Source organism: Branchiostoma lanceolatum, assembly GCF_035083965.1.
Source record: "Branchiostoma lanceolatum isolate klBraLanc5 chromosome 18 unlocalized genomic scaffold, klBraLanc5.hap2 SUPER_18_unloc_1, whole genome shotgun sequence".
NCBI lineage: Eukaryota > Metazoa > Chordata > Leptocardii > Amphioxiformes > Branchiostomatidae > Branchiostoma > Branchiostoma lanceolatum.
In genome coordinates, this window is record NW_027100643.1 from 54,837 (window position 1) to 81,027 (window position 26,191).

General features: G+C 42.3%; 2 protein-coding genes and 1 long non-coding RNA gene across 5 annotated transcripts in view; 1 reads left to right on the forward strand and 2 right to left on the reverse strand.

The window, feature by feature from the left end:
• Positions 1-65: 65 nt before the first annotated feature.
• LOC136426121 (uncharacterized) lies at positions 66-11,083 on the reverse strand. 3 transcript variants are annotated; one of them, XR_010754157.1, is made up of 7 exons: positions 10,969-11,083; positions 9,868-9,935; positions 9,346-9,453; positions 8,739-8,928; positions 7,655-7,801; positions 1,277-1,390; positions 66-692 (listed from the first exon to the last, which is right to left on the reverse strand). It is a non-coding gene; the product is annotated as an uncharacterized lncRNA (long non-coding RNA). The 3 variants fall into 3 exon arrangements; XR_010754156.1 differs by having other exon boundaries at positions 8,739-8,924; positions 9,868-9,938; positions 10,969-11,067; XR_010754155.1 differs by having other exon boundaries at positions 9,868-9,938; positions 10,969-11,067.
• Positions 2,677-12,822, forward strand: LOC136426120 (peroxisomal acyl-coenzyme A oxidase 1-like). Its single transcript, XM_066415011.1, has 14 exons — positions 2,677-3,240; positions 3,994-4,153; positions 5,496-5,656; positions 6,131-6,238; positions 6,659-6,778; positions 7,128-7,243; positions 7,665-7,834; positions 8,230-8,392; positions 8,786-8,976; positions 9,282-9,443; positions 9,812-9,917; positions 10,243-10,389; positions 10,993-11,199; positions 11,616-12,822. Exons 1-14 carry the CDS (start codon positions 3,108-3,110, stop codon positions 11,676-11,678), a joined length of 2,007 nt encoding a protein of 668 aa, XP_066271108.1. The 5' UTR covers positions 2,677-3,107; the 3' UTR covers positions 11,679-12,822.
• A 339-nt stretch (positions 12,823-13,161) lies between these two features.
• The window catches only part of LOC136426119 (E3 ubiquitin-protein ligase UBR5-like), a 37,488-nt gene continuing 24,458 nt past the window's right edge, over positions 13,162-26,191 (reverse strand). Inside the window, exons 34-50 of the mRNA XM_066415010.1 lie at positions 25,933-26,067; positions 23,858-24,118; positions 23,094-23,350; positions 22,557-22,788; positions 21,175-22,024; positions 20,547-20,760; positions 20,061-20,240; positions 19,570-19,639; positions 18,721-18,876; positions 18,313-18,404; positions 17,798-17,928; positions 17,064-17,285; positions 16,412-16,496; positions 15,724-15,993; positions 15,184-15,328; positions 14,785-14,870; positions 13,162-14,489 (exon numbers count right to left, since the gene is read on the reverse strand). Of these exons, the coding sequence (XP_066271107.1) occupies positions 14,277-14,489; positions 14,785-14,870; positions 15,184-15,328; positions 15,724-15,993; positions 16,412-16,496; positions 17,064-17,285; positions 17,798-17,928; positions 18,313-18,404; positions 18,721-18,876; positions 19,570-19,639; positions 20,061-20,240; positions 20,547-20,760; positions 21,175-22,024; positions 22,557-22,788; positions 23,094-23,350; positions 23,858-24,118; positions 25,933-26,067 (3,599 nt within the window). The 3' untranslated portion in view covers positions 13,162-14,276. The remainder of the gene's footprint in view (positions 14,490-14,784; positions 14,871-15,183; positions 15,329-15,723; positions 15,994-16,411; positions 16,497-17,063; positions 17,286-17,797; positions 17,929-18,312; positions 18,405-18,720; positions 18,877-19,569; positions 19,640-20,060; positions 20,241-20,546; positions 20,761-21,174; positions 22,025-22,556; positions 22,789-23,093; positions 23,351-23,857; positions 24,119-25,932; positions 26,068-26,191) is intronic.

The following is a 26,191-nucleotide window of genomic DNA, read 5'->3' on the forward strand; positions in this document are numbered from 1 at the left end:
AATATATCAATTGTCATGGTAACTGAGATTCAGTGATAACCACAGTGAAGACTAGGAGCCCTGGGTGTTGGTGACTCGTTCCTTTAATGTACTTGCTTTAATCAACAATATGCAAGTCTTAAGAGACCTCTATACAGAACCGTGATGTTCTCTTGTTAAGAACAATATAAATACACAATTGAAACTTTGAATTGAAAGCATATTGCAAGTTCTTGTCCGTAGGCTAATTGCAAATACATTTAACATGAAAAGAACGGACAGACAGTGAAGGCCCCTCGCGACGGAAACAAGACCTGTCTGGGCGTTGTTATGCAAATCGAGACAATGTGGAGGCGAGCACTGTTTCCGTCGCGGGGGCCTTCACCTTTGACACTGCACATGCGTAGTAGCAACTCCGAACTAGCTTATTCTACAACTCTAGTTAACTACTGACACAATACCTAGATACCCACACCATTATATGGAATGCCAGTTGCAGAACACGTATACACTAAACAACCCTCACAGATCGCATTATGATTGAGAACATTCGTGAATAAATTATGGCTCTCTATATATTCGTGCCTAGTGCTCTCGATGATTTTCTATCATAAATTGTTTTTGTTGTCGACATCATCAACGGCTCCCTTCGGTCCATGTGATATTGTTCCTCGTGGTTGACCTCGAACATCGTTTGCAGGAGCTGTAAAACACTGTCAACAATTGTTAAAGGCAATCAGCGATTCTCAATGTTACAAGATGATACTGTAAAGAATTCACAACAAGTTAGAGCCTAGGGAGTCGGGGTGGTCTGAAAAAGATGTATCTCTAATAACCCTTCACAATATGAATCACATTCTCACTATCATTGTTCTGCTGAATCATAACAAAAGTGTGTTTCCGACGGTTTCTGATGTTAGCTGCTGAAGCTTGTACGATTCATTTACGTACTTATTAGGAAATGCGCCAGCCAAGCTGAGCTGACAGATTTTAAATACTTCGCTCCACCGAGGAAAGTTGATTATATTACAGAGAGATGCTGGGAAAGTAGGAGGGTCGACAGTAATATTGAAACTCACGATCGAATCTTCCCTTGTAAACTCATTGGTGAACAGCAAGACTATACGGGTGCGAGGAACATGCAGTTATAATTTTTAAGTGAGATGAGATGAACTGGAGATTTGAAGGCAGGAAAGAGGTATTATGGAGAACGGCTAAATCACTAACGTCACAGACAGATATGTAGGTGGGGATTGCGACAGCAGATCATTTTACAACCATCTCAAAGGGTACTTACCAGATTGAAGGCCGGATGGCGTCTTTCTGAACGCGCTAAACGTTCCCGGATTCACCACTTCGTAACTGGAGCATCGCCATTGTTGTCATGCAGGTCACCTGTACATGTGATCACCTGTGCGGGAAGAATGTAACACATGTGGACATGCATGATTATTATTTGTCATCACTATAATTCATAAACTGGGAGGATCTGAGAGGATTGGCCAAGTTTAAGTTAATTTTCGGATGCGGTCGCGGTATATCAACCAGACTGCCAGGAAAGGATTTACTTTAGACTTCCCATCATTGCTTCTTGTTGCTACTAGTTGGCTTACCTTTGCGTGAATAGCAAATATTTTGCACGTGTCAATGAGGACCTCTAGCGGTTCAAGTAATGTTTGCCGCTGGTGGACGCAGTTTTGCTGCAGTAATATTTTCTGGCCGTTTGGGGGCGCCATGGAACCATGCGTCTTCGATACTGTAGTGTACGTAGTGGTAGTCTAAATCTACGGCGTCTGTTTTACTAAAAATAAAACGCCACAATAAGAAAACGTTTTCTCTGTTGTGTTGTTTACCAACGAGGGTAATATATGCTAAGTTGTGAGGGAAAGAGAGAGCTTGGAAAGGAAAATACGGAAGGCTTGTCTTAGCTAGAGATTTCTTGACTGATTGTTGACAAGGTCAGAAAATCATCGTATCATATCCTGATTATCCAACTTGTACAAAATATGTTTGTCAGACGCGTACGATTAACCCTCAAACCACCGTATGGGGTCAAAACTGACCCCAGGCGTATATCAACATGTGCCATTTTGACATTTCGAGTCGAAAACAAAATTCCTTCTATAAGTTTGTTTGTTATATATGTCTTATAACTTCTCAAAGGTTTTTACCGAGATTGGCTCTTTGTTGATTAAGTCATCCTAGAAAGTTTACGCATGGTCCAGTGGGGTCAAAACTGACCCCAGCAAAATCTGCACTATTATTCCCTATTGTTTGATACTTGTCATCTAGTTACATTTATGATAAGGGTTATTATGATCATAGTTACAAAATATGATTTTGTTGAAACGTGAAAAAAAATAATTTTTTAAATGAACGTAAAGATTAATTTCGCTGTGACGTATTATGACGTCATTTATGTGATTTTATTGACGAAAACCAACAAATTGGGTATTTCCATATAATTCAAAGAGTAGAGTAAGCAGCAAACAGGAAGTCCCGATCAGATGACCCGGAAGTTTTCAATGGCGCTGGGTCAAACATCTCCTGGTTACCCAACAGTTGTCGCGACATCGCTAAATCGGGACAAATTTGTATATTTATACCTGACTGACATTTTCCAGCTTACTTTTCTTGGACATAGATATTTACCAGCAACCACTTTTACATTAGTAACGTTATACAATTTACTATCTTTGTTAGATTCCTTTATTTTGGTGTGACGTTAGACAGAAAATGTTTGTTGGAAAATTAGATGTATAACGTTAACTGTTCCCTGTTTATATGCATATTCTAGTATTCACATTTCCAACGAACAGTATATAACGTTATACGTTTGCAAAAAAAAAAAGATTCTGTTGCGTTTCGTTGCTTCCGTACGACCTTTGACCCTCAAAACGGGGTCAACGTCCTGGAGGATTTCTTCAGATAGGATCTTTGCAGTTGTCAAAGTCCAACATCCCAAAAGGTACTTGGATTGCTCGCTGAAGCATACGTACGGCAGCGAAGGGAAAGAAGTGAGTGATCTAGCATATCTAGACGTCGGGATCAGATAAAAAACAGAAAGATTTCCCTTCTAACGTTAGCTGTAACGTTATATCATCTGGAAAGAAGGCCGCGCACAAAAAATGTCGTCTGCAAAAAGGACCAAAACGAACCCAGACCTGCAGAAAGAGCGGGACGGAGCGAGCTTCAACCCTTTCAGCCTGACCTGTCTGCTGCACGGCGGGGAGGAGAATGTGGAGAGGAAAAGAGAGCTCGGTAAGGCTTTCTTTTGTCCTGTATTTGGTGTATCTAATGTTAATGTTCACAGTGGGGAGGGGGGCGTAACTGAAGTCTAGCCACTCGTTACATAAATGCAAGGAGGTTTAATATATCTCCTTGCATAATGTCACCATTGGTAGAAAGTGATGTTGTAGGAAAAATAGCTAGGGTTTCCCGGTATAAATAATGAGACACTGACATACTAGTAGACTAGATAGATGCTTTTGCCCTTAAATCTGGTCTAGTACAGGCCTGGTATACATTCAAAGCAAAGGGCAAAGAAGTTACTAGTAGGATGTACTTCACTGGCAAGGTAAACAAATCATGTATTTAAATCAACTACATGTATACGTACTTACATAACATAGGACTTTACCCCTGTTACGTGCACAGCCCCACGTTCCTATTGTACCAGAAGTCATTAGTGTACTTCAATTATCACAAACAAATATATATGCATGAAAATTAAATTGGATAGTGAGTGAGTGAGTTTGAGATGGTAACAATAGATACAGTGACCATAACTAAAATCCAGAAATCCTTTCCCAAGGGCATAACATCGGTGGCGTCAGGGGTTTTGAACCCTGGGCTGAAAACCCTGCCGTTACGCCACACGACCCCACAAAGTCATTTTTTTTTAACAGACGGTGTGACATTTTTCCTGTCCCAACAAGCAAATTTCCGTCCCGGGACACAGGGACAGGTCCTGGTGACAGCCCTGAACTAAACTGATTTTATTCCCCATTCCAGAGAGGCTGGCCTTAGATGACCCTGAGCTTCAACATGAGCACCTGAGCTTCCTATCCAGGGATGAGCGTTACACCTTGGGCTTGAAGAAAACCATCCGCTTCCTCAACAAATGTTGGGAGTTGGACATCACTGGCATTCAAGATGTTAATACCTATAGGAGGTAGGTACAACCATGAAAGATTTTATATTCGGTACAAGAATGTGTTATTTTCTATATCCAGGGCTGGATGCATGTGCACTGGTGCACCTAGATATTTGTCTAGGGTTACATTATTTGGAGCATTATTGCACACTAGTATACGATATATTCCGGACATTTGATAAAAAATGAGATCTTTGTTACATGTATAACATGTATAATCTGATGCACTAACAGATTGGCAAAATCGTTGGCTTATGTCGTTCAATCCCTCTAAATGCCACATCCTCCATATCACCCGTAAAAAGCACCCCATTCTAACCCAGTACTCCCTCTGTGGAGAAGCCCTCACCGGTGTCAAGTCCCACCCCTATCTTGGAGTACAACTGTCCGACGATCTGCGGTGGGACACCCATATCAACTACGCCACTAGCAAAGCCGGTAGGGTACTAGGGGTCATTCGGCGCAACTTGACCCATTGTCCATCAAGAGTCAAGGCCACTTGTTACAAAGCGCTGGTGCGGCCCCACTTGGAATATAGTGCCATCGTCTGGGACCCGTATACCACCAAAGGGATACAGGCGGTGGAGGCCGTCCAGCGCAGGGCCGCCCGAGTGACTCTGAATGACCACCGGCGGACTAGCAGCGTGACACAAATGCTCAATGACCTGCAGTGGCCCCTTCTCTCTGAAAGGAGGAGGAACGCCCGCCTCACCTTTCTCTATAAACTAGTCAATAACTACATTAATATAAACACAGACAATCTTCTGAAACCAGCTCAGGGGCGCACCCGGGGTAGCCACACTCTAAAATTCCAAACAATCAACGCTAAAACAGACTCATTTAAATATTCTTTTTTCCCTCGCACCATACCAGAGTGGAACGCCCTGCCTGGCGCGGTTGTTACGACTCCCACCGAGTCTTTCCGCGCCAGGCTGGAGGCCTGCCCGCCTTAGCCCGGGACCTCCTCCCCCCCTACTTTGCCCCTTGCGGGGTTATCTGGGGGCCCAATAAGTTGAAGTTGAAGTTGAATTACCTGTTCAAGAAATTTCCCTGGCACAGTGGACCTGTATATACTGCACATAGCATCGGTCTTCTCTGTCATGACCATTGGAAGCTCCTGAGTGGGCTTAATTGGTTGAGATCACTTTCTTTTACTTTGATTCTTTCTGTATACATATGTCCCTATGGCGTAAGCGGTAACATAACCCCGCTGCTTCGCCATCTGGATCATATTCCGTGGAAAAATGCAAGCCATAGCAAAGCCGCAGTGCACTATCACTAGCTACTTGAAAAAGCATCATGCTTCACCTCAATTCAGAATGAAGCTGCTTTATCTTTTTACCTTCTTTTGTATAAACAGGGCCGTGTTCCTAGGGATGCTGGAGCCATTGAGTGTACACTACGGCATGTTCCTGCCCACCTTACTGAGCCAGGCCACAGAGGCACAGCAGGAGAAATGGCTGTCCCAGGCCCTTAACTATGCCATTATAGGAACCTATGCACAGACGGAGATGGGACACGGTAGGTGTGCTTTCATGTACCAAAAAAACATATATGGCAATTAAAAAGTTGAAACAGATTCTTGGTTAAAAGCTAGCCTCCTTGTAACTAGAATTTTGCTCTACAAATATGGCTTTTTTTAATGACATATCAGTCCTACTCTACAAGCTCAGCAGCCTGCAAGAAATGGAGTGCAATTGAACTGAAAAGAGGCACATTATATGCTAAAAACCCAAGTCATATGGCCAGAATGCCAAGGAGGCTAGTCAGATAAAGGCTATCTTTCCTGTACTAGACTGTAGTCTGATATCCATCAGTTTTACAAATCTGGATTGTTCACCATTGATAGCCTTCTATATCTTATAATGGATAAATAGCAGGTGATTTTGAATTGAGCAATCATTTCGAAATTGTCTTACTGCAACAAGACAACTAAGAGACGATGACTAAAAACTATGGTATGACATTCAGATATCCATTCTTTTTCTTGAACAGGCACATTTCTACGTGGTCTTGAGACAACGGCGACCTACGACCCAAAGACGGAGGAGTTTGTGTTGCACAGCCCGACACTCAGCTCTGCCAAGTGGTGGCCGGGCGGGTGTAAGTTTTATCTTCGTTTCACAGCAAAATCTCTGAGCAAATGTCAGATTCTTTTAAATGCAGGACATGGGGGTGGTCAACTCAGCCAGTCTGTGTATTTACTAGTATTTGGGTAGCAGAATGTATGGCTATTCTCATCCACTGCCCAGAATCTTGCAGGACAAGTTGTATTGTGTATATGAATGACGCCTATACAAGACTTATGAATGATGTCATTGTGCCAACCTATATAATGTAGTTATTTTTTTGTAACATATGAGCTTAGTTTTGGAAACCTACTAGTAAGAACTGAGAATAAGCCATGTGAGAATGTTGTTTTCAATACTTGACTGTTGTTTGCAGTGGAAAAGTCAGCTTATCATGCCTTGAAGTACTGGCCATGTGAAAATGTCTTTTTCATGACTTGACTGTTGTTTGCAGTGGGAAAGTCCTCAAACCATGCCTTAGTACTGGCCCAGCTGTACACCCAGGGTCAGTGTTACGGCATGCACCCCTTCATCGTACAACTGAGAAGCACAGAGGACCACACACCCTTGCCAGGTAATGCCATTCAAATGTTTCAGGTGTTTTTCTAAGGGATGTCCCTGTAGCTCAACTAGTAGCAGCATCACAGTTGAGGTCCTGGTTTGAATTTAAGTTGGTGACTGGGAGACCCTGTTTGTAATCTTAGGAAGGGCACCTTGGTTGTGGCTTCACTTGTTTTTTGAAGGGACGTAAGGGTCCTGTGTTTGAGGAGGTGCCTTGAGCATGTTAAAGGCAATCAACCCCTCCCTGTAGAAATATACCCTACTACTGAAACAGCAAGGAAACTTTATGTCCTATGTGCCACTAGGTGCTACAAGGGTCTGAACGAACAAACAAGGACTAATAGATGTTTCATTGTTTCCAGGCATCACCATCGGTGACATCGGGCCAAAGTTTGGCTTTGATGAAGTGGACAACGGCTTCCTGATGATGGACCATGTGAGAATCCCAAGGGAGAACATGCTCATGAAGCATTCTCAGGTGACTTGTGATTGGCTGTTGACCTGATTATGTGATGATGATGTGATCACAATGCTCAGAGAGTTGTTAGATCATTTGACTGTATATAGTAAGTGTAAGGTTTGCTCTCAGGGCCGTATCAGTTAGATTACTTTAGAATCTAGATTGTTGCAAACAATAATTTTAATGAACATATAAATTAATACAATATAGAGTATTTAAAAGATCCCCTATCACTAGATCAGTTAGATGACTTTTTAGTGAATCTAGAGTGTTGCAAACAATCATTTTATGTACACCTGTATTTTCATGTTTCTGTTCTGTATCTCTGAATAAAGTTTGAAAAAAAATGTAAAAAGAAGAAAAGCAATCATTTTAATGAACAGATAAACAAATGATATATTGGACATTTAAAAGATTTCTCTCTCTCACTGAATTGCAGGTTTTGCCGGACGGGACATACGTCAGGCCTGCTAACAGTAAGCTGGCGTACGGGACCATGATGCTGGTACGATCCTACATTGTTTCGGATGCGGCGCAGTCCTTGTGTCGAGCCTGCACCATCGCTGTGCGCTACAGCTGTGTCAGGAGGCAGTCAGAAATGAAACCAGGGTCAGTGACATTTTTGTACTTCCCTTTAGTATCAGCTGCAGGGAAAGGGAAATACAAAATGTATAAGGGGGCCTGCATGGGGGCTACCATGTCAATGTTGTTGTTCACCTTGTAGTGCTTAGTGGCACATAGGTCAGCTAATTTCTGTTTCTGTAGCAGGGTACCCAAGCTCCGCTCCCCGCCAAGCAGAGCTTGGGTAGCAGACTAAAGCTAAGAAGGCTGGACTCCAGGCTACATGTATATTGTTACAGAGAGGCGTTTCTAGCCCTTCCCCTTGTGTGCACAAGACCCCAATTTTACATCCCTTCTGAAAAAAGAATCCCTTCTGCAGCCCCAACCGAGATGACAGCTTTACCTTTACTGATACAGTACCTGTATCCCCATGTGTTATTCAGGGAGCCTGAGCCCCAGGTTCTAGACTACCAGACCCAGCAGTACAAGCTGTTCCCCTTGCTGTCTGCTGCCTACGCCTTCTACCTAGCCAGCCACTACATGATGAACACGTACTTCCAACTGTCAGGAAACATCAGTCAAGGAGACCTCTCACAATTGCCTGAGGTGAGGCTGGTTTCAGATACTCTCATAATTCTGTGGGGTTCTTTGTTTGCATACCCCAGCACACTAGTTTGTTTCATTAGTAGATGTCCAACACACTTATCAAGAAGAGTAGCAGTGATCTATAGTGTGCTTGGCTAAATATGCAAGCCGCATTGCAATATCAGCCATTGGAAGGCAGAGCCCATCCCTCTCCTTCCACCGCCTTTTACCTCCTCAACCAAAGTCAGATACCTATTTTTACACCTGGGTGGAGTGAGGAAATTCCTGTAAAGCACAGCTAACCATTATACCAACAAGACACCACTATATGCCCTTGGTCCTCTAGGTTCTTGGGAAAACACCTTACCTGTTATGCCAACACTACATGTAGTGATGTACATTTTTATCCCCCAGATCCATGCGTTGTCGGCAGGGCTGAAGGCCTTCACCACCCAGGTGATGTCATCAGGAATTGACACATGCAGGATGGCCTGTGGGGGTCACGGGTACTCGCACGCAAGCGGTCTCCCACTGCTGTTCGCCAACGCCACAGCTGGCTGTACATACGAAGGGGAAAACACTGTGATGTTCCTGCAGACTGCCAGGTGAGGTATCACACCAAAGTTGTGTAAAGGTCATGCTATATCTTGAACATGTGGTCTCCCACTGCTGTTCATCAGGTTATGAAATTAGAGTGAGCATGCAACTGGATTAGATGATGATGATATCATACCATTGCTAGAATCTCATCGTTCCTGCCACAGATATCTGCTGAAGTGCTACAGAGCCTCAAAGGCCTGAATACTAAGTTTCAAGCATCTCAGATGAAAGCAAGCTTTAGAAAAAAGTTACTAGTAGAGAATGCTACTGGAGTAGATAAGAATGAATCACTTCATTTTTCCTGCTACAGATATCTGGTGAAGTGTTACGGAGCCTCGAAGACAAACGAGAAGCTGTCCGGAACGGTGGCGTACCTGTCACGGGTCCAGACAGCTGCAGTTGCAGGGAAAGGCGGCAGGAACCTTCTGGACCTGGAGGAACTTGTGGGGGCATACCAACACCGAGCTGCTAAGTGGGCAAGGCTACATGTGCATTGCATACAGGAAAAAGTTCATCAAAAATGATATCTAGTTACAATACAGATAATGGGGAACTCAGGGAACTGTGTTGCACTACAGTCAATATGATCCACAATCTATACAGAGAGATTGTAATGACAGTGTAACTTGTATCTTGTACACATATCTGAGTCCAAGGCCTCGACTGACCAATTTATAGCTCAATGCAAACTCCAAACCCAACTGTCGTAACAATGACGACCCTCACCAGCCAACCAGGGCTCACCAGATAATAGATGTAAGCCCCACCTCCCATATAGTCTACACTAATTAGTAAATTCATATGATACTGAACTGATACATGTATATATTGATATACTAGGCTTGTAGGTATGGCAGCCAATCAGCTGCAAGCTCAGGCAAAGGCAGGGAAATCACCTGAAGACGCCTGGAACAGCTGCTCTGTACAGCTGGTCAAGTGTGCCCAGGTGAGACCTTTATCACATCTACTGCAAAACAAGATATGATAGCAAAGATTTTGCAACACTTCAAATGCAGAAATGTTCGCGGTGGTTTTATGCAGTTTTTGCAGTGACCGTTTCACTACGAACTTGTTAGAACCACCTTGAACATTTTTGTTCAATACTGTAGCAGTACGTGACTACAGCGCTGCTGCAAACTTAAAACCATCACGAGCACTCCATTTTCACCTTAGCGCGAAATAAAAACCATGCAAACTTAATTAAATGCGTTTACAGTAATTTAGTTTTTTTTCCACATACAAAAATGACTGACTGACATTCTCTCTCAAAGGCCCACTGTCACTTCTTCATTGTGCGTAACTTTGTGGACACGGTGCGGACGGCAGACGTTGACGCCGCCTCCCGGGCTGTTCTGAACACGCTCTGTCAGCTGTACGCTATCCACGGCATCATAGAGAACTCTGGGGACTTTCTGGAGGTAAGGATTCTCCTGAGTCAGCATTTAACTTGCTTATTTAGTGGGATACCTATCCTCAACCAGGCCTTCCTATGGGCATATGGATCGTAGAATTCGGCAAAATAGCCAGTAGAGTCAGTTCACAGTGAAGATCACATGTTGCCCACGAATGAAACCCTCCGGTGGCCAAGCTCTTCTGGCAAATATTCTCCCAATAGCTGGCGTAGTTGATCTGGTAGAGACTATGGGATACCAACATTTATTTGTATCTGTAGCTAAATAGTATGAAGCCATAGTATGACAGAATTCAGTCAACATGAAAATACACTGAAATCTAAAATAGTAAAAAAACTTCTGCCTTTCAGTAGATGGGCAACAATATGTGGCAATTCGCTTGCACTCAGGTTACACATTGCTTTAACTTGAAAGATGCAAAATTCTGAGGTTTTGTGCAAAGTATAAAAAAAAGCAAATATGTACGAGTAAAGCAAGTAGATTTTACTACTTCAACTCATTTGAAGTCTCAATGCCTAGTGGATATCACCAAAGATATGGTCAAGTATGTATGAATGTGCTGGTGAACATGAACTAGTATGTAACCTGTATTTTCCCTGTATCCTGCAGGACACCTATCTGACAGGGCAGGAACTGCAGCAGGCAAACTCCCACCTGGCTTCCCTGCTTGCCAAGGTCCGTCCGGACGCCGTGGCTCTGGTCGACGCGTTTGACTTCACAGATGAGATCCTGCAGTCCATGCTGGGCCGTTATGACGGGAACGTGTACGAGAACCTATACGAATGGGCAAAGAAGTCTCCACTCAATAAGTCACAGGTACATGTATGCTCTTTTTCATTTTTTATGTAAATTATCATTTTCTTTCCCTGAATAGTTTCTTATCTTTTTGTGTTAAGCTAACAAACTTTCTGGAGGGAACCTTCTAGTTACAAAACACACTTGAGAATAAACTTCAAGTATGCAACAATGATTAACTGTACTAAGCTGCAGAAGTGTGTATTTTCTAGTTTCTTACTAAGTGTAGTTCTCACGTCTAGCATGAATTGTCAGAACAATTAGATGTAACAGAAGGATGGTAAACCATAGATGCAATATGTATACTGTAGTGCTTATCAAGTAGAGTGGATTCATTCCTCAAGCTAACCGAACTGTAGTGCTTGTTGCAGATTAAATGCTGCAATCTTGTCTAGCATTGAGTACATGATATAACATTGTCGACTGTTTCCACCCAGGTACATGAGTCGTATCACAAGTACCTGCGGCCCTTCCTGCAGCAGAACAGGGCCAAGCTGTAGGCACCGCAGCAGCAGCAGCACTGCAGCAGCAACAACAGGACTGCAGGGATTTTATCAGTCTGGCTATAGGGAGAATACCAGTAGTATTTGCCTGGGGAGTTTGGCCACCATACTTTTGCCTTCGGAGGGGGAAATGTGACTTTCCACTGACTGACTGAAGGGATTTTATCTGAAATAAGGATGTTCTCAATTTATTTAAAGTATGCATGCGGAAGGTCAAAGGTTAGGGCCCCTGACAGTTCTTGCCTCCACTATGCTTTTTCATGTCCAGACTCCAATGGTCGATTTGAATAGCAATCATATGGACGTTAACAGTTTTGTTTATGTCTCAGGGTCCTTCCACTTTGACTTTACGCATAAATACTTAGAATCATGAACATCCACTACTTAACCAAATAACTAATTATACATGTACTGTTACAGTAGTATTTTTCGTACAATTCAAACGAAACGTGTGATCTGAAGTGTTCTATTTTCAGAGGAACATCATTGTAATTAGTTGTTCTAACTTATAAATAAATAATTATGCAATTTAAAAAGATAACCCAAGTGGAAAAAATAGCTGGAGTATGAAGACAGATGGATCTTACAAAGTGTGAAGGTTTTTATAAGTGTAAATTCTATCAGATATGAAAGGATTAGTTGTGGAACAACAGGTTTACCTGTTGTGTTTGTACAAGTCATGTACATGTATGTTGTGGAAATGGACTTCATCCCACGATCAATGTGCTGCATAATTAAGTAACAAGGTGTTTGAATGCTGAATCAGTTCATTCATCATGTCAGCAAAGTTTAAACCACCCCGAAGGTGGAAAAATTGTATGTTTCTTGTGGATTTTAAAATAGTGATGCGAATCATGTTGAAATTGGACATTAAGCTGTAACGGTTGCTATTTAATATTAATCAAGTATGGTAGAAACTACATAGAAATAGAGTAGAATGGAAAATCAGACAAAAAGATATTTACCTGACCAAGAATGTATACTAATAGAGAGCCCAATTTTCTGTTGTAAATCTGTGGTATAAAAAGGGCATAATATGAATGGGCAAAAAACTATGGAACCTTAGCCATGGATACTAAGAATTGATGTGAAGAATGAAACTACATCTCACTGGGAAGGAAATAAATGTGGTTTAATTATATAGCTATGAGCCTTGCCGATTTTGTTCTTCTTTTCTGAGTCATTGAATCTAGTGTTTGTTTAGTGCTGTTCAACATTAAAGGAGCGCTGAAATCAAGGAGTTATTTTCTAAGATGACAAGTTATGACTGAGTTTTGCAAAAAGTCAGCTGATTATGCATTTATTGATACATTATCTATTGGAAGATTCTGTGCATCTAATTTTTTGGGTTGGGTGCACCAGTGCACCTATTTCCACAAAAGAACTTCGAGCCCTGCTGCATTATGGTACTTAGTGTACACAACCCTATGGTACTTAACCAGTTAAGCGAACAAACAAGTCAACAACAAACGAAGGGGAAAACTTTTGGAAGTTTTGTATTAGCACTTTTCGTGTGTATGGACAATTGCAAATCTCAACAACAAAAATCAGAACGACATAGGAATCATACCTTACAAAAGTCCCCTCACCTTAGGAACTTGCACTGTTAACGGCCTCCAATACAATAGATCTTGCAGCATTCAATACCATTCAACTGGCCATACTTGGCATTGTTAGTATACATCCTAACACCCCTCCCCTCTGTACAAACATGGTATAGTCCGTCTTGATGTTGCTATACAGTTAGGGTATCCCATTGATTCAACATAAAATAATATTAAATACATATCCCTGTCATATACAAATTGTACATTGACAAAAAGGGGAATGTACACATAGGCAAAAGACCTTAATTTACACTTGCTATTATCTCAAAAAGTATCTATAAAGTAAACATTTATCAATCATACCTCACAGTAAAGCCGTCTGAAAATCATGTGACAGTCATGTGATAGTCATGAAGTTATCATGTGACAGTCATGAAGTATCATGTGACAGCCATGTGATAGTCATGAAGTGATCATATAACAGCCGTGTGATAATCATGAAGTGATCATCATGATTTGTAGTTAGTCAACAGTTCCCTATTTCAATTCAACACTTAGGTTCATCCAAAAATCCAATTTTCTTTTTGTATTGTCGTGTCGTGAGTTACCTAATAATCCACAAAGCTGTCTGTATGCCTATTTATCCATCCATACGAATGTCACATCTGTACAATATTGTTTCAAATATTATAACAAGTGCAAGCAGCAGACTACAGTTATATATATATGGACTTCATAGCAAAATATGCCAACAGTTAACACCCTACACGCGGAATGTACATGCTACATGTATACGCTCAGGTAGAACTGTAAAAAATATCTAGCATTTGCATGTGAGCACAATCAAATAGTCATGGTACGATCATGTGATGATCATGTGAGAGGCATGATTTTGTCATGTGATGAAGTCATGTTCATGAAAAAAAAGGGAAGAACAGTGACAGATACATGGAAAACAACACTTTTCAGTTTCAAGATTTTTGTCTTTCCTTCTTTTTTTGGGTAAGAGATTCAATGTTTTCCTTCCTTTTTGGGTTGGTCAATGTTTTCATACAAAGCCGAACTGTTTGGTCTTGATTGCTAAGACGAGTTTTTGCCTAAGGATGACCTTGCTGGAGTAAAGAGGGATGTACAGGCGCGAAATACACGTGTTCGCCGTCGGGAGATGTTGGTCGTCCGCGGGTCGGACCGTGATCGACGGCATGGGCTGGAAACCTTCTTCGCTGGCAGGGAGGTTCGGACTACCAGTCCAGAAGTACACCTGTAAGAGCAGACCATATAAGGACATTAGGGGAGGATGAACTGATAGTACACACCATATAAGGAAATGTGAAGAAGTGGGCCTGAAAAGTGCATGCCATATAAGGTCATGTGCAGAAGTGGGACTGAAAGTGCATGCCATATAAGGAAATGTGGAGAAAGAGACTGGAAACACAGGCCATATCAGATAATATGAAGAGATGATTCTGTGTGAACCATATAAGGTCATAATGAAGGGAGAGACAAAGGACAAAGCAATCTAATAATCAATACACAAATTAAGAGCCAGAACTGACCAGGTCCTGCCTCTCTTGGTGCGGCATCCTCTCCACAATGGACCAGAACCAGCGCTTGAACTTAGTCAGCCTCTCCGTACCGTCACCTGAAATACAAGCCACGTAAACATCAAATACCACTGAAGGTAACACATTGTCTTTTCTGAAACAACCATTTTACATACAAATCAAAGTTTGCAGTTCTCGAAATTTAAAAAAAACGATGAAAACAAAGACCAAGGACCAGGTTTGGGCCTTGTTGTACTCAGTTTCATTCAGATAATATATTTTTGTGTACAGTCAAGATCACAGTCTGCTTGGCGATGCTAAATTGTCTTAAGAACCATATTATAGATAAATTAATAATGGCCTAACTTTGAAAAGTTTGAAAAAAACAAACATGGGTATATGTTCACTCACCGCTTTCATCATTGAATGATGTGTAGCTGATAAGAGTCTGAATGTCGATGGTGCCACATCCGTTCACTAGGAGGCGGAAATCCTCAGCTGTCAGCCCGTCCAATGCATTTCTGGGCAGGACATCGAACAGGCCACTTCTCAGGGCCTGGAGCAATAGACAAGATGATCGTTAGTTGAGTGTTGGACAAGTTTCTGATCTGATAATGTCTCCTGATAACTTCATGTTTAGTAGAAAAACACTATGCTAAAACGAACACTACGTGTTCCACTGGCAATTAGGGCTGAAATAAGTACCAGGAAACCTGGAAAAAGAACAAAGACACGGACAACATACAGTCAATACAAACCCTCAAAAGTAAGAGTCTTGAACATTGCACTGCTCTCTGCACTGTCAAACTATTTTTTGGATATTTTGAACTGTTTTTCTAAACTGGATTTTTCTATGCACAGTAAATTGTCAATAGTCTTCCCTGACTGACAGCAGTACTATAGATAGATCATGGAAGTATCACATCCCGAGGAAGTCTTCAACATCCTCACCTGAAGTGCCTTCTCGGCGCATCCGTACATACGATACTCCGCGTATCTGCGGACATAATCGTACACGTTGGCTGGATTCACAGCCATGTCCGCCCCTCCCGGGATCAACTCGTGCTGACCTCCGCCCTCTTCACGGCAGAGGTCAATGCAGAAGGTCAGGTCAAGGGCGGAGAAGATGACTTCTGCGTCGGGTGCCTGGGCATCGATGATGAGCCGCCGCATGCTCTCGTAGGTCACGGGGTCGAAGAAGGCTAGATCGTGCCAAGCAACCTGGAACAGGAAAATTGATTTTTTGTTTCTTTCTTTAAGCTATTCATATAATCTTAATCTAAATCTACATGTTGTATTTCTCCCTGTCATAAGTAGATACCTTTTTTATTCTCATGAAAGTTCAAAGATGGAGCAGTTTTCTTGACTTCAGTCTTTATGACGGTAAAACAAATCAAAGAAAAAGTCTGAAAATTATTGATCTTTACATAAGGAGTGACCAAGGGAAAACAATCTATCTAATTCCATATCAGCTTACAAACAAGTAACTCAGCAGCTAGCTGGATGCAAGTATTGCAATAAAACTTTTCCTTGGAGGACATTTGTAATGACTCCTATAATTACTCAAATGGTGGAGTCCAGCTATTCAAATTTGAAGAGAGGATTCTACCACTTGAGAAGTAGAGGGGTGTTAGCTTACCTTCCTACCCAGCATGACCTTGATGACATGCCGGTTTAGTGTGATGGGGCACAACTCATTCTGCAACAGACACAGCCCCAGAATTCTGGAAAAGAAAACAATAAGATTCATTATTACTTCTGCTACATGACAGGTCTGGTTTCCACCAATTGGTTTGTTGTTGATAATATCAAAGCATCAAGTTTGTTGGTGATCGGAAGGCCTTTACAGCTATAAGCACCAGCAAGGCTCGAAACGCTTTATTTTCCGTAATATGCAATAATTATTTATTACGCTAAGACCCTAATCTTTTAGCCTGCCAAAGTACTCAAGTTCTTTACATTCTTTTGTGCAATCTTAAAACTTTTTTGCTGCAGCAGGCATTATGAAATAGGAGGAATAACACCAGAAGCTGATATCCTTAACGAAATTCACGAATTACCGTTTACCTTCACCTAGCTTCCTGGCCCCATTGCCAACTTTAACCACTTTGGAACCAAAAAGTCTACTTAGCAAGGAGAAAGTTATGAAGGGTTGTCACAAATTGAAACCAACCTTTTCACATTTCTAAAACAAGAGGGTTAAGACAAGGATCCTTGTACATGTAAGTAAGTGAACTTCGGCCGAGCTAGACACCCGAAAAGATGAAGAATTATCACATGCTGCAACCAACCTTCCGACATTCCTAAAACAGTTCAGTCTCTCCGGCGTGTTGCGTCCCGGCCGTGGCGAGTAGAAGCCGCGCTTCCCAGGCTGGTAGAACAGCGGGGAGTTGTCCTCGTCGTCGGAATCTTCGTCGTCAGGGTAACGCTCGCTGTGGAACGCCTTCTTGGCCTTGGTGTCCGAGCTGTAGCTAAACAGGTCGATGGCTCCCAGGGGGTCGGCCGTGGATTCTCTGTGGAAGAAAAACATTTTTACTACATTTCCTTTTTTTTCACTTCAATTTTTATTTATAAATATTTCTGAATAAACTCTTGTATGGAATATTTTCGGCCAGTTAGGGTAGTGGAATCTTCTTTCAAATATTATATGTTGCTGTTTGCAAAGTTTGAACAGGAAGTATCATCTATGTCCAACGTTAGTGGATATGATTCTCTTGAACATGCTTCCAGCTAAACAATGACAGAAGAGAACAGAACTTAAGAGAAATGAAAAAGTACTTTTACCATGACTGGCCATTTAGATTTAGATATTAGTCATTTTCAAAATCAAATATTCTATGTAGAATATCTTTTTGTTCCTCCATAATGCTGTTGCAGGCAATGACAAATAAAGAGATCTAAAAACACAGACATTTCTTCATCATTCTACGTGTTTTGTGCTTCCTTTTTTCAGTTTATTCAGCAAAATTTCCTAAATGTCTGTTGTGAAGTGAGCCAGGATTTTATTCCAGTCTTCAAGATGTACCTTCCATGAGAGAGTATGATGTCCACTGCCTCCTCCACACGTTGTCTGAGGGAGTCTTCACTAGCCAGCAGTAACAGCAGCTGTGCTGGGGACATCTCCAACAGCATGCCTGTGATCTTACCTGCCAAGGACTGACACAAACAAGCACAGGATACAAATGTAAATAACCAATATTTGGGACTGCATTCAGCATCATTAAGACAAAATATTTGTCCTAACGATGCCCAAAAACTTTCCAACTACTTGGTCTATGGAAAGGCTGCAAGAGAAGAGGGTCTACCGAGGAGAGGAAGAATGAGAGAAGAACAATTGCAACACAACTGAAAATGTGAGTTCATACAAATTAACGGACTGCAAACATTATTGGACATGTTGGAGGGAGACGGACCTAGGTGGTTACCAGAGTCGTTACTCCTCTAATGCTGTGAGAAGAATGAGATACTCTACTTGAAATGATCATACATTCTTTTATCATATATTCTACCATGGCTGATAAAAAAAGGGCTGTAACTTACAGGCTGCAGTGCTTGTACTTTAGGGTAGAGCCTCTCTCCAAGAGCTTGTCTGTGTGGAGGGAGGGGCTCATCCTCATTCTCACGGTTACCTCCTGGAATGAATGAATGAATGAATGAATGGATGGATGGATTGTTTATTGACAAAAATCATGGAAAATCACATTCAAATATCAAAGTATGGCAGTCACAAAGTCTTACAGAATTGGGGCATTCTAAGATTTCTTCAGGGGGCAAATTACTATGGATAGGTCAAAGTGGAAGACTATGGCCACCTGTAACCTAGTACCAGGGTCAATCAGAATTTTATGCTTGCCAGAGAATCTGCTCCCCAGGGTAAAGGGGAGTATCGTCAAGGCAAAGCCATGTTCAGTAAATTTTGCTAAGAACGCCAAAGTAGTGTGTCTAAACCTGGGTAGAAGGGGCGGGCATCAATGGACAGCTGGCCTCTCTGGTTGGCCGAACGCTCTCGTTCCCGAGATACCGAGCGCCGCAGGCTTCCACTGCTGCTGCTGCGTCGTTCCCTCTCGCGCTCTCTTTCCCGGGATCTCAGGCGTTGGATGAGGCCTGAGCGAAACACTTAAAATAAGCAAGAATGTCGCACATGATATAAACAATTAAGACTGCCATTTCATTAACTAGAATACAATTGTAAAAGAAAAAGCCAGCGGTATTTAGAAAACAAAATTGATGAATGTTCTTAGATGGGTCGATGAAGGTTAGACATTTCCTAGTCTGTTATGTTAGTGGACAATTTCTAACCTTTTCTAACATGCACAGAACCCATGGTTAACTGGCACTTGTCAACCTGTTAATTCTTCTTTAAAATAAAGAAGTCACTGTGTTTTCTTCTTACTCAAGTTTTTCAGAATTTTCTAAAAAAATCTTTGTTTTAAAGAAATGTTTGACCAGCTTTCTAAGTCTGTAAAGTTACTTTAAATGCATTTATGTTCGCGTTGATTTAATTTAATTTCACAGTAGGGAGAAAATGGGGCGTTACCGGCAGTTTTTAGTTCGTAGGAGGTAGGCAGGCAGACGACAAAACAAACATTTACTACGAAAACCGCAAACATTAAACCACTGCAAATTTTAATGCGATTACAGTATTAGAGAATTTTCAAGATGTTTTAACCATGCACAGAACCCTTGGTCGTCAGCTTTACAAGTCTATAAGAGTCAGTAAACAATTCTTAATATCTTATTTAACATGCCTATACCCTTGGTTGGCTGTCACCAGACAAACGAGAACCAACCACTCACTGTAGTGCACACCTTTGGTCCCCCCCAGAACTGAGTCCAGGTTCGGCAGCTTGTCCGACGACAGGAACGCCTGAAAACAACAAAAAACAAACATTAAACAATCATTCTAGCCATGAGAAAATAGATGGGGATGGGGATATAGAGGCAGTACGTAGTTATCAGATCCCGCTCCCAATCCTTAAAGTTAAACCGCGACTGAGGAAGCCCCCCCCCCCCCATCTACAACACTCTTGTGTCAGGTGACAACCCCTTTCACAGCTGAAGAAAAATGGCGGATGCCGTTTGAAAGCTACTAAAGCTTTGACTTTTTGTCACGAGTACTAGTCTCTCTATGTTAAAGTCTAGCCATAAATATATGTTCTTCATGTTTGAATTAAGCTCAGAATGAACTAAAAAAAAGGCATGCTTGGCAAAGGAAGATCAATAACCCAGATTTTACTAGTCCCCTCGGTGGTCTTCTTGTTCAGATTGTACACCCAAACGATACCCACCTGTGCGATAGCGGTATAGAAGCTGCGGGCCACGCCGCTACCCTCCCCTGGCTCGTCCTTGAAGGTGACCTTGACGCGGTGCACGGCCATGGGAGGACCCCCCGTGGAGCTGCGCCGGCCGAACTGCGTGTTGAGCTGCCGCAGGGTCTGCTGTATAAGCAGGGTACGCTCTCGCTCAACCTGTGTGGGGATAAAAATAACAACACATCTTTTAACTGCTTTGTAATTGTACTTACACAGGGAGAAATAAGACGTTACCATTTCAGAATTCTTGTCGTTTGTGACAAAAGTATTACAGAGAGTTTCTCTATTCAAAGTTAATTCCTTAGACATTTTCTACACAGTCATCATCTTAGGCTACATGTACCTCACAGAAATACAAACTGTTCCACTAGTAAAAGTTCCCATTTTGCTGAATATGGATTTCAAGCCTGTGCCTAGATGCATGGATAACAGCTGTAAGCCAAAGTAAACACAAAACCCTACCTCCAGAGTGAGGTCCCTCTGCTGTGAGTTCCTCAGTTTCTCCATCTCTCTCCTGAACTTGGCCTGCTTCACTTCGAAGCCGCCGAGTTCGGTGAGGACTGAGCCGGGTTCGGCGCCCACATCGTCCAGGAACACGCGTCCGAACAGCTCCAGACACAGCCGCCAGCGCCCCAGCAGGGAGTCATGGGTAATGTACCCCAGCATGTTCTGTAAGCTGCAGGGGACACAAGGGTTTTTAACAACAATAACAACCTTCAGAGGGGGGTGTTGCATTAATGGTCCCAGGTAGGGGTTAAACTTCTGCACTTTAACCAGTTCACCCCTGCTGAGATAGCCTTTTGGCACCAAATTTCCATCAGTTGCAGGGTTAGGCAGCAGGGAGAAGGTTAAAGAACCCAACACTTATTGAAAACTACATTGGGTCCACCCCAGTGTGCTTGTCTAGAAATGCAAGTCATGCACTATCAGTAGAAAAAGAATTATGCTTGGATGCATCAGAAGCCAACCTTTACCTTAATCTTTAATGTACCTTTACCTTTACGCTTCAATTTAACAATAGAGATTGGTCATGCCAAATTATCAAGATCTTCAGCTTGCCAAAAAACAAATTCTTAGGACAAGTTCCCACCTGGAAGGAGGTGGAATGGTCTGCAGGTGAGAGGTGTCCACTGTAACAGTCGCGCCAACATAGTCCCTCCCTCCGTGCTCAATGGAAGCTCCCGTCTCCATGGCAACAGCCGACTCCGCCCCACCATGGCCTGTCACTAGCAGGTCGCTCCTGTTTTGGTCTTGTGTTTCGGAGCGCGCAGAGGGTTGAGTTCTTAGGTCTAATGACACGTCAGATGGGCCGGGCGTCGGCTCATTTGGTCTCCTAGCAACGGGGGTGAACGCACTATTCCTGTGCGGGTTGAGTCCAAGGTGAGTGGGCAAAACTTCAACGACGCTACGTTCTAGTGCCGCGCTTGCGCCTGATTGGCTAATGATCTGGCGCGGCCGGCCGAAGAGTTGTTCACGACGAGCGTTCGGCTGTAGGAGGTGAGGCTGCTCAGCCAATGGGAGTGCTTCTGCCATGGGGAGTTCGAAGGGGTCTGGTGGCGGGCAGCCTAGGAACGTTGTTGATTCCGATCGCTGGAAAAAGGGATGTTTCCGTCCTGTACTGCTCGGTATCGTATCACTGTCCATACTGTCTGTTTCCATCAGAGCTGTGTGGGTGGCCACCTCTTCGTCGTTTTCATCATTATCGTTGTCGTCATAGAAATCAACGCTGATCGAATCCCGTATGTTTGCACTCTCTGCGCCTCCTTCTGACCCAGACTTCATGTAGTAGACCAGAGCATCGAGAACGTATGCCACGTGTTTGAGCGCCGATACGTCAAGCACAGGTAGGATCCCGGAATGTTCGTCGTGGTGCGATCGCATCAGAGACAACGCGTATGTCATGAAGTCACGGCGAGTCGCGCTGGCGTCCGCTAGACTACCTGGATGAATAAATGAACAAAATCAACATGATCAGTAAAAATGCATGTCACAGCCTGCATGCTATTTGTACAGGTGATTCTTACACAATTTACAGATTGGTGTAACCATCTTAACTATAAGTGGAATCACACTCTTAACTAATTTGAGATAATACAAATCAATCAATCAAACCAATCGCAACTGTTAACATTTCGCATGGTGATACTATCGCGGTTAACCATTTACAAAGTATAGAAATACATGTAGTCTGTATGTGTCGATATTATTGTTCATTTAGAAGTTGTGTCATGCAGGGACAGAGCTGTCTCCAGCTTTAAATTTTTTCCATCCTACACATCGTTTGGGAGCCATTGTTGTTCATTTTCGTTGTTAAATCTATTATTTTAACCTCCCAAAAATACCTTCAATTTCATGCCACGAAGTTCAGATTTTCTAGATAGATGGGGTAAAATACTTGTCCCAAGGACGGAGGGACGGGTCCTGGAGACAGCTCTGCATAGGAAATAGGACTGTTCTTGAATCGGATCATACCTGGGATGATCCGGCCACGACGGCGTTGAGTCTCGAGCTGGCGTAGGATCTCCTCCTGCCGAGCGGCGACGCGATCGCGCCGGCGGTTCTGCTGGGAGTACAGCGGGTGCGTGGGGTGGTTGGGGTCGGAGGAGTTGGCTAGGGCGGACCCGTAGCGAAGCTGGGCTTCGGTGGAGTCCATGACTGTGATGAGCCAGTCCCAGGTACAGCGCAGGTGCATCTCTACATACATCTGAAACAAGGAAACAAATTTAAGCATTTTTGTTATTAGACCTTACAAATTTAATCTGACGGGTCTCGGATTTTTTAAAAAACGAACTGGAGGATCAACATGAAAATTGAGACTGAGGGGAAATTCTAATACAATTTCAGGCAGTGAATACAGTAACTGTTGGCTTTAATTTGATTTTTTCCCCCTACCACTCCTAACATTTTGGATGACTTTTAGTTGTACACTTCCCTGACCTACATTGAATGTCAATGTCAGTAAAGTACACAACAATATATAATTATGTAAATATAAGAACACCACCCCACCTGCAGATCTAAGGTGTCCTGATAGGTGATTGGCAGAGGTTTGGGCAGAGGGGCGACTGCAGGGTAGTCGGGTAGCATGCTCATCAAGTCTGCGATCTGTCGGATCACGATGCTGAACGCACGTGCCAGCGAACTGGCAGTTGTAGAAACGGTCTGGGAGGAGCTGGTATCCGTGGTTACGGACGTGGACGGCGTTGTGGTGACGGTTGTCGTGCGACGTAGGGTCGAGGGGTCGATGTAGATCAGACCTCCTTGAGCTAGAGGGAAAAAATAAATTTAAAAAATGCCTTTATTTAATGTTGGTCAATGGATTTGAAATGCAAGTGCACAACAACTACACAATGATTTTCTTGTTGGTCTTTGGGCTTTTACTTTAAAGTTACAATCTAGGACTTTTAAAGACCTATGCTTGGAAAATCTTATAGCCACACTACACATAAAATTCATTGTAAGACTGGTAAACTAGTGTGACTTCAGAAGAAATTTCTTTATGCCACAACATCTGCACTTCTGTCGAAAAGTGTAACAGTTATAGAAAAGCAGGACATCAAAAATTTCAAAGCTTCAGAACTTTGAAGTTTTGGACTGCTTTATTCCAACCAAATAATTCATTTCTTCTCCAACAGGAAAATCTTTCTATCTATTAATATACAGATAAAACTGCAGGGTTTTGTGCCAACCAAATTATTCACTTCTATTTCAACAGGAAAATTTCCCATCTATAAACATAAAGAGTTGCAAATGAGTTCTGAATCTATCCTTACAAGTAGCAGTAGCGGGGGTAGAACTAGTGGTGGCAGGCGTCCGCGGGGGAGGCTGTCGGACCGCCCACTGGAGCGCCGTCGGGGCTTGGGACGTGTTGCTCCCCTGGTTGCCGGGTGTGGTCACCCTCTCCAGCTGTTCGTCGGGAAGCTCGTTGGCGATGCTGTTGTTCTCCTCTTCGTTTTCGCTCTCCTCGCTTTCTTCTTCATCCTGATTGGAGGAGGAGTCTTCTTCGGAGAAGTACGCTGCGACGCTGCCAGCACCTTAAAGACACAACATGTTTTCTTTTTTATTGTCCTTTTTTTAATGACAACCACAAAAGCATTATCATCATTTATAACACAAATAATGATTGCTATATACATCTAATGATCTATTATAATCATTACTGTATAAAGTCCATAGTAAAAAAATTATTTTTGCCAAAATAAATTTTGTCTGTTTACTTAAATCATGCAACATAATCTATTTTTTGCGTTTCGGCGCCTTCGCGCCGGAACGCAATGTCCTGGCTTTTACCTTCGATGCATGCCGCATGATGCAGGATGCTTCGATGCATGCTGTTTGGTTCAACACTGTGTCGCACACCAGAAGACCTTATATGGCAATACGTTCCCAAATCCTTGTATAGCCGTTGCCTTATATGGCAAGGGAGCACAAAAAGGCAGGCATGCTAGATTTGCATGACACACAGGAGGGCGACCGCATGTAACTGCTACAACTGTTCGGAAATATCATTGCATTGTGGTTTCGGACTTTGATATCCTGAAAAATGACCATATTACATCTATTCCACAAGATTGCAGAAGAAAAAAAAATGATTTCGTCAAGAAAACGACCAAAAATCGACATAAATGATACCATATAGTGAGGTTATAGCATTACGTACAGAGAGACGGGTTACGTACCGCAGCTTAGCCCATCTGGCAACGCGAAGCACTTCGGACCCAGAAGATCCGGGTTCGTGTCCGTGCATGGATTTTTTCTTCTTTTTAGATATTGAATATCAAAAATATATATTGATATTATATTAATCTATCAATATCATATTTATGAATATCATTTTTTCATTTTTTCATTGATAAATAAAGAACTATTATATACTTGTTATTTTTAAATATTCATTTAATATATACAAGGCCTTTGTCTTATGAACAGGACTTCATAGATTCCAAACCCGGCATTCGAATTTTTCTGTTCATTGTAATGGAAAATACCGTGCAGCGGCTCCTATGCGCAGTAAGATGATTCTTGCAAAACACTCGCCACTAAACTTCTATCCCCGATGTAAACAGAGGCTCTTGATGTTGTTTGCAAAACAGCGATCCTTTGTTACAGTAGTAAATGCTCCATTGTTCAGTATCGACTTCATTCAGACAACACGGACGTGGAAAGTGGCGCCGTTCGGCACAAAACTATGGGAATTTTCATGAATTTTAGCAAAATTACCCAGGAAAATAAGGAAGAAATGTTGTAAATGCGGAAACCAGAATAATACGGATGAGGTAGCTGTTGATTTGTTTGACATTTGGTAGTCATTTTAGATAGAACCTTAGCTGTTATGAACTTCTATTTCACTTAATTACCATAGTGCTGATGATTCAATGGTGCTTTTTCAAATTTTATGTTTTATTGCGTGCCATGTACATAATTACATTGATAGCTTTTATAATGAGCCTATTGTACATTTTACAAATAAGTACAAGTTGTAGGCCAAGACCAGCTTTTTCAAAAGCACTTAAGTTAAGTGACGTAACTTCAAAATTGCTTTCCCCAATCTGCCTTTCTCTATTAAAACAGTACTCATTTCCCAAAATGACAATTTTTCTTACAGACTGAACAGCCCTTGAGTGACTTTCTCTGGCAGATTTTACTTCAAGTAAAGGGAAAAGACAATTCACACTCATAAACGTAGCCGAAACGCCAGCTTTTTTGAAAAGCTCTTGTTTCCTTTGCATGTAACTGTTTGACATTTTCGGTATACAAATCCCATACAGAGATTTCCTAGTCCACATTCTACTGAAATATTGCAAAAAATGTTTGACAGCTCAAATTTAAAAAAAAAATGAACTCATACCTGTCTCAGACCCAGCTGTTGCTGCAGTAACCACGCTGCGTCTGCCGCTGGCGTTGTCCTGGTTGCTATGGTTACTCTCGCTGTCACTCTCACTTTCAGCCAGCAGGTCCAGATCCATATCACTTTCATTTCCAGCTACGATAAGCACAAAAATCCAGGTATTACAACAAATTAAAAAGTTCATTTAAACATTCTAAATCAACACTAGTTCTTTTTTTTCTGCCACCAATAAACAAGAACCCTTGTTTCTTTTCAATGT

Excerpts from the sequence above, each read along its gene's own strand:
- LOC136426120 (XM_066415011.1), top strand. The coding sequence starts at position 3,108 with ATGTCGTCTGCAAAAAGGACCAAAACGAACCCAGACCTGCAGAAAGAG. Across the intron at positions 7,835-8,229 it reads CAGTCAGAAATGAAACCAGG|GGAGCCTGAGCCCCAGGTTC; the intron begins GTCAGTGACATT and ends TGTGTTATTCAG. Across the intron at positions 8,977-9,281 it reads ATGTTCCTGCAGACTGCCAG|ATATCTGGTGAAGTGTTACG; the intron begins GTGAGGTATCAC and ends TTCCTGCTACAG.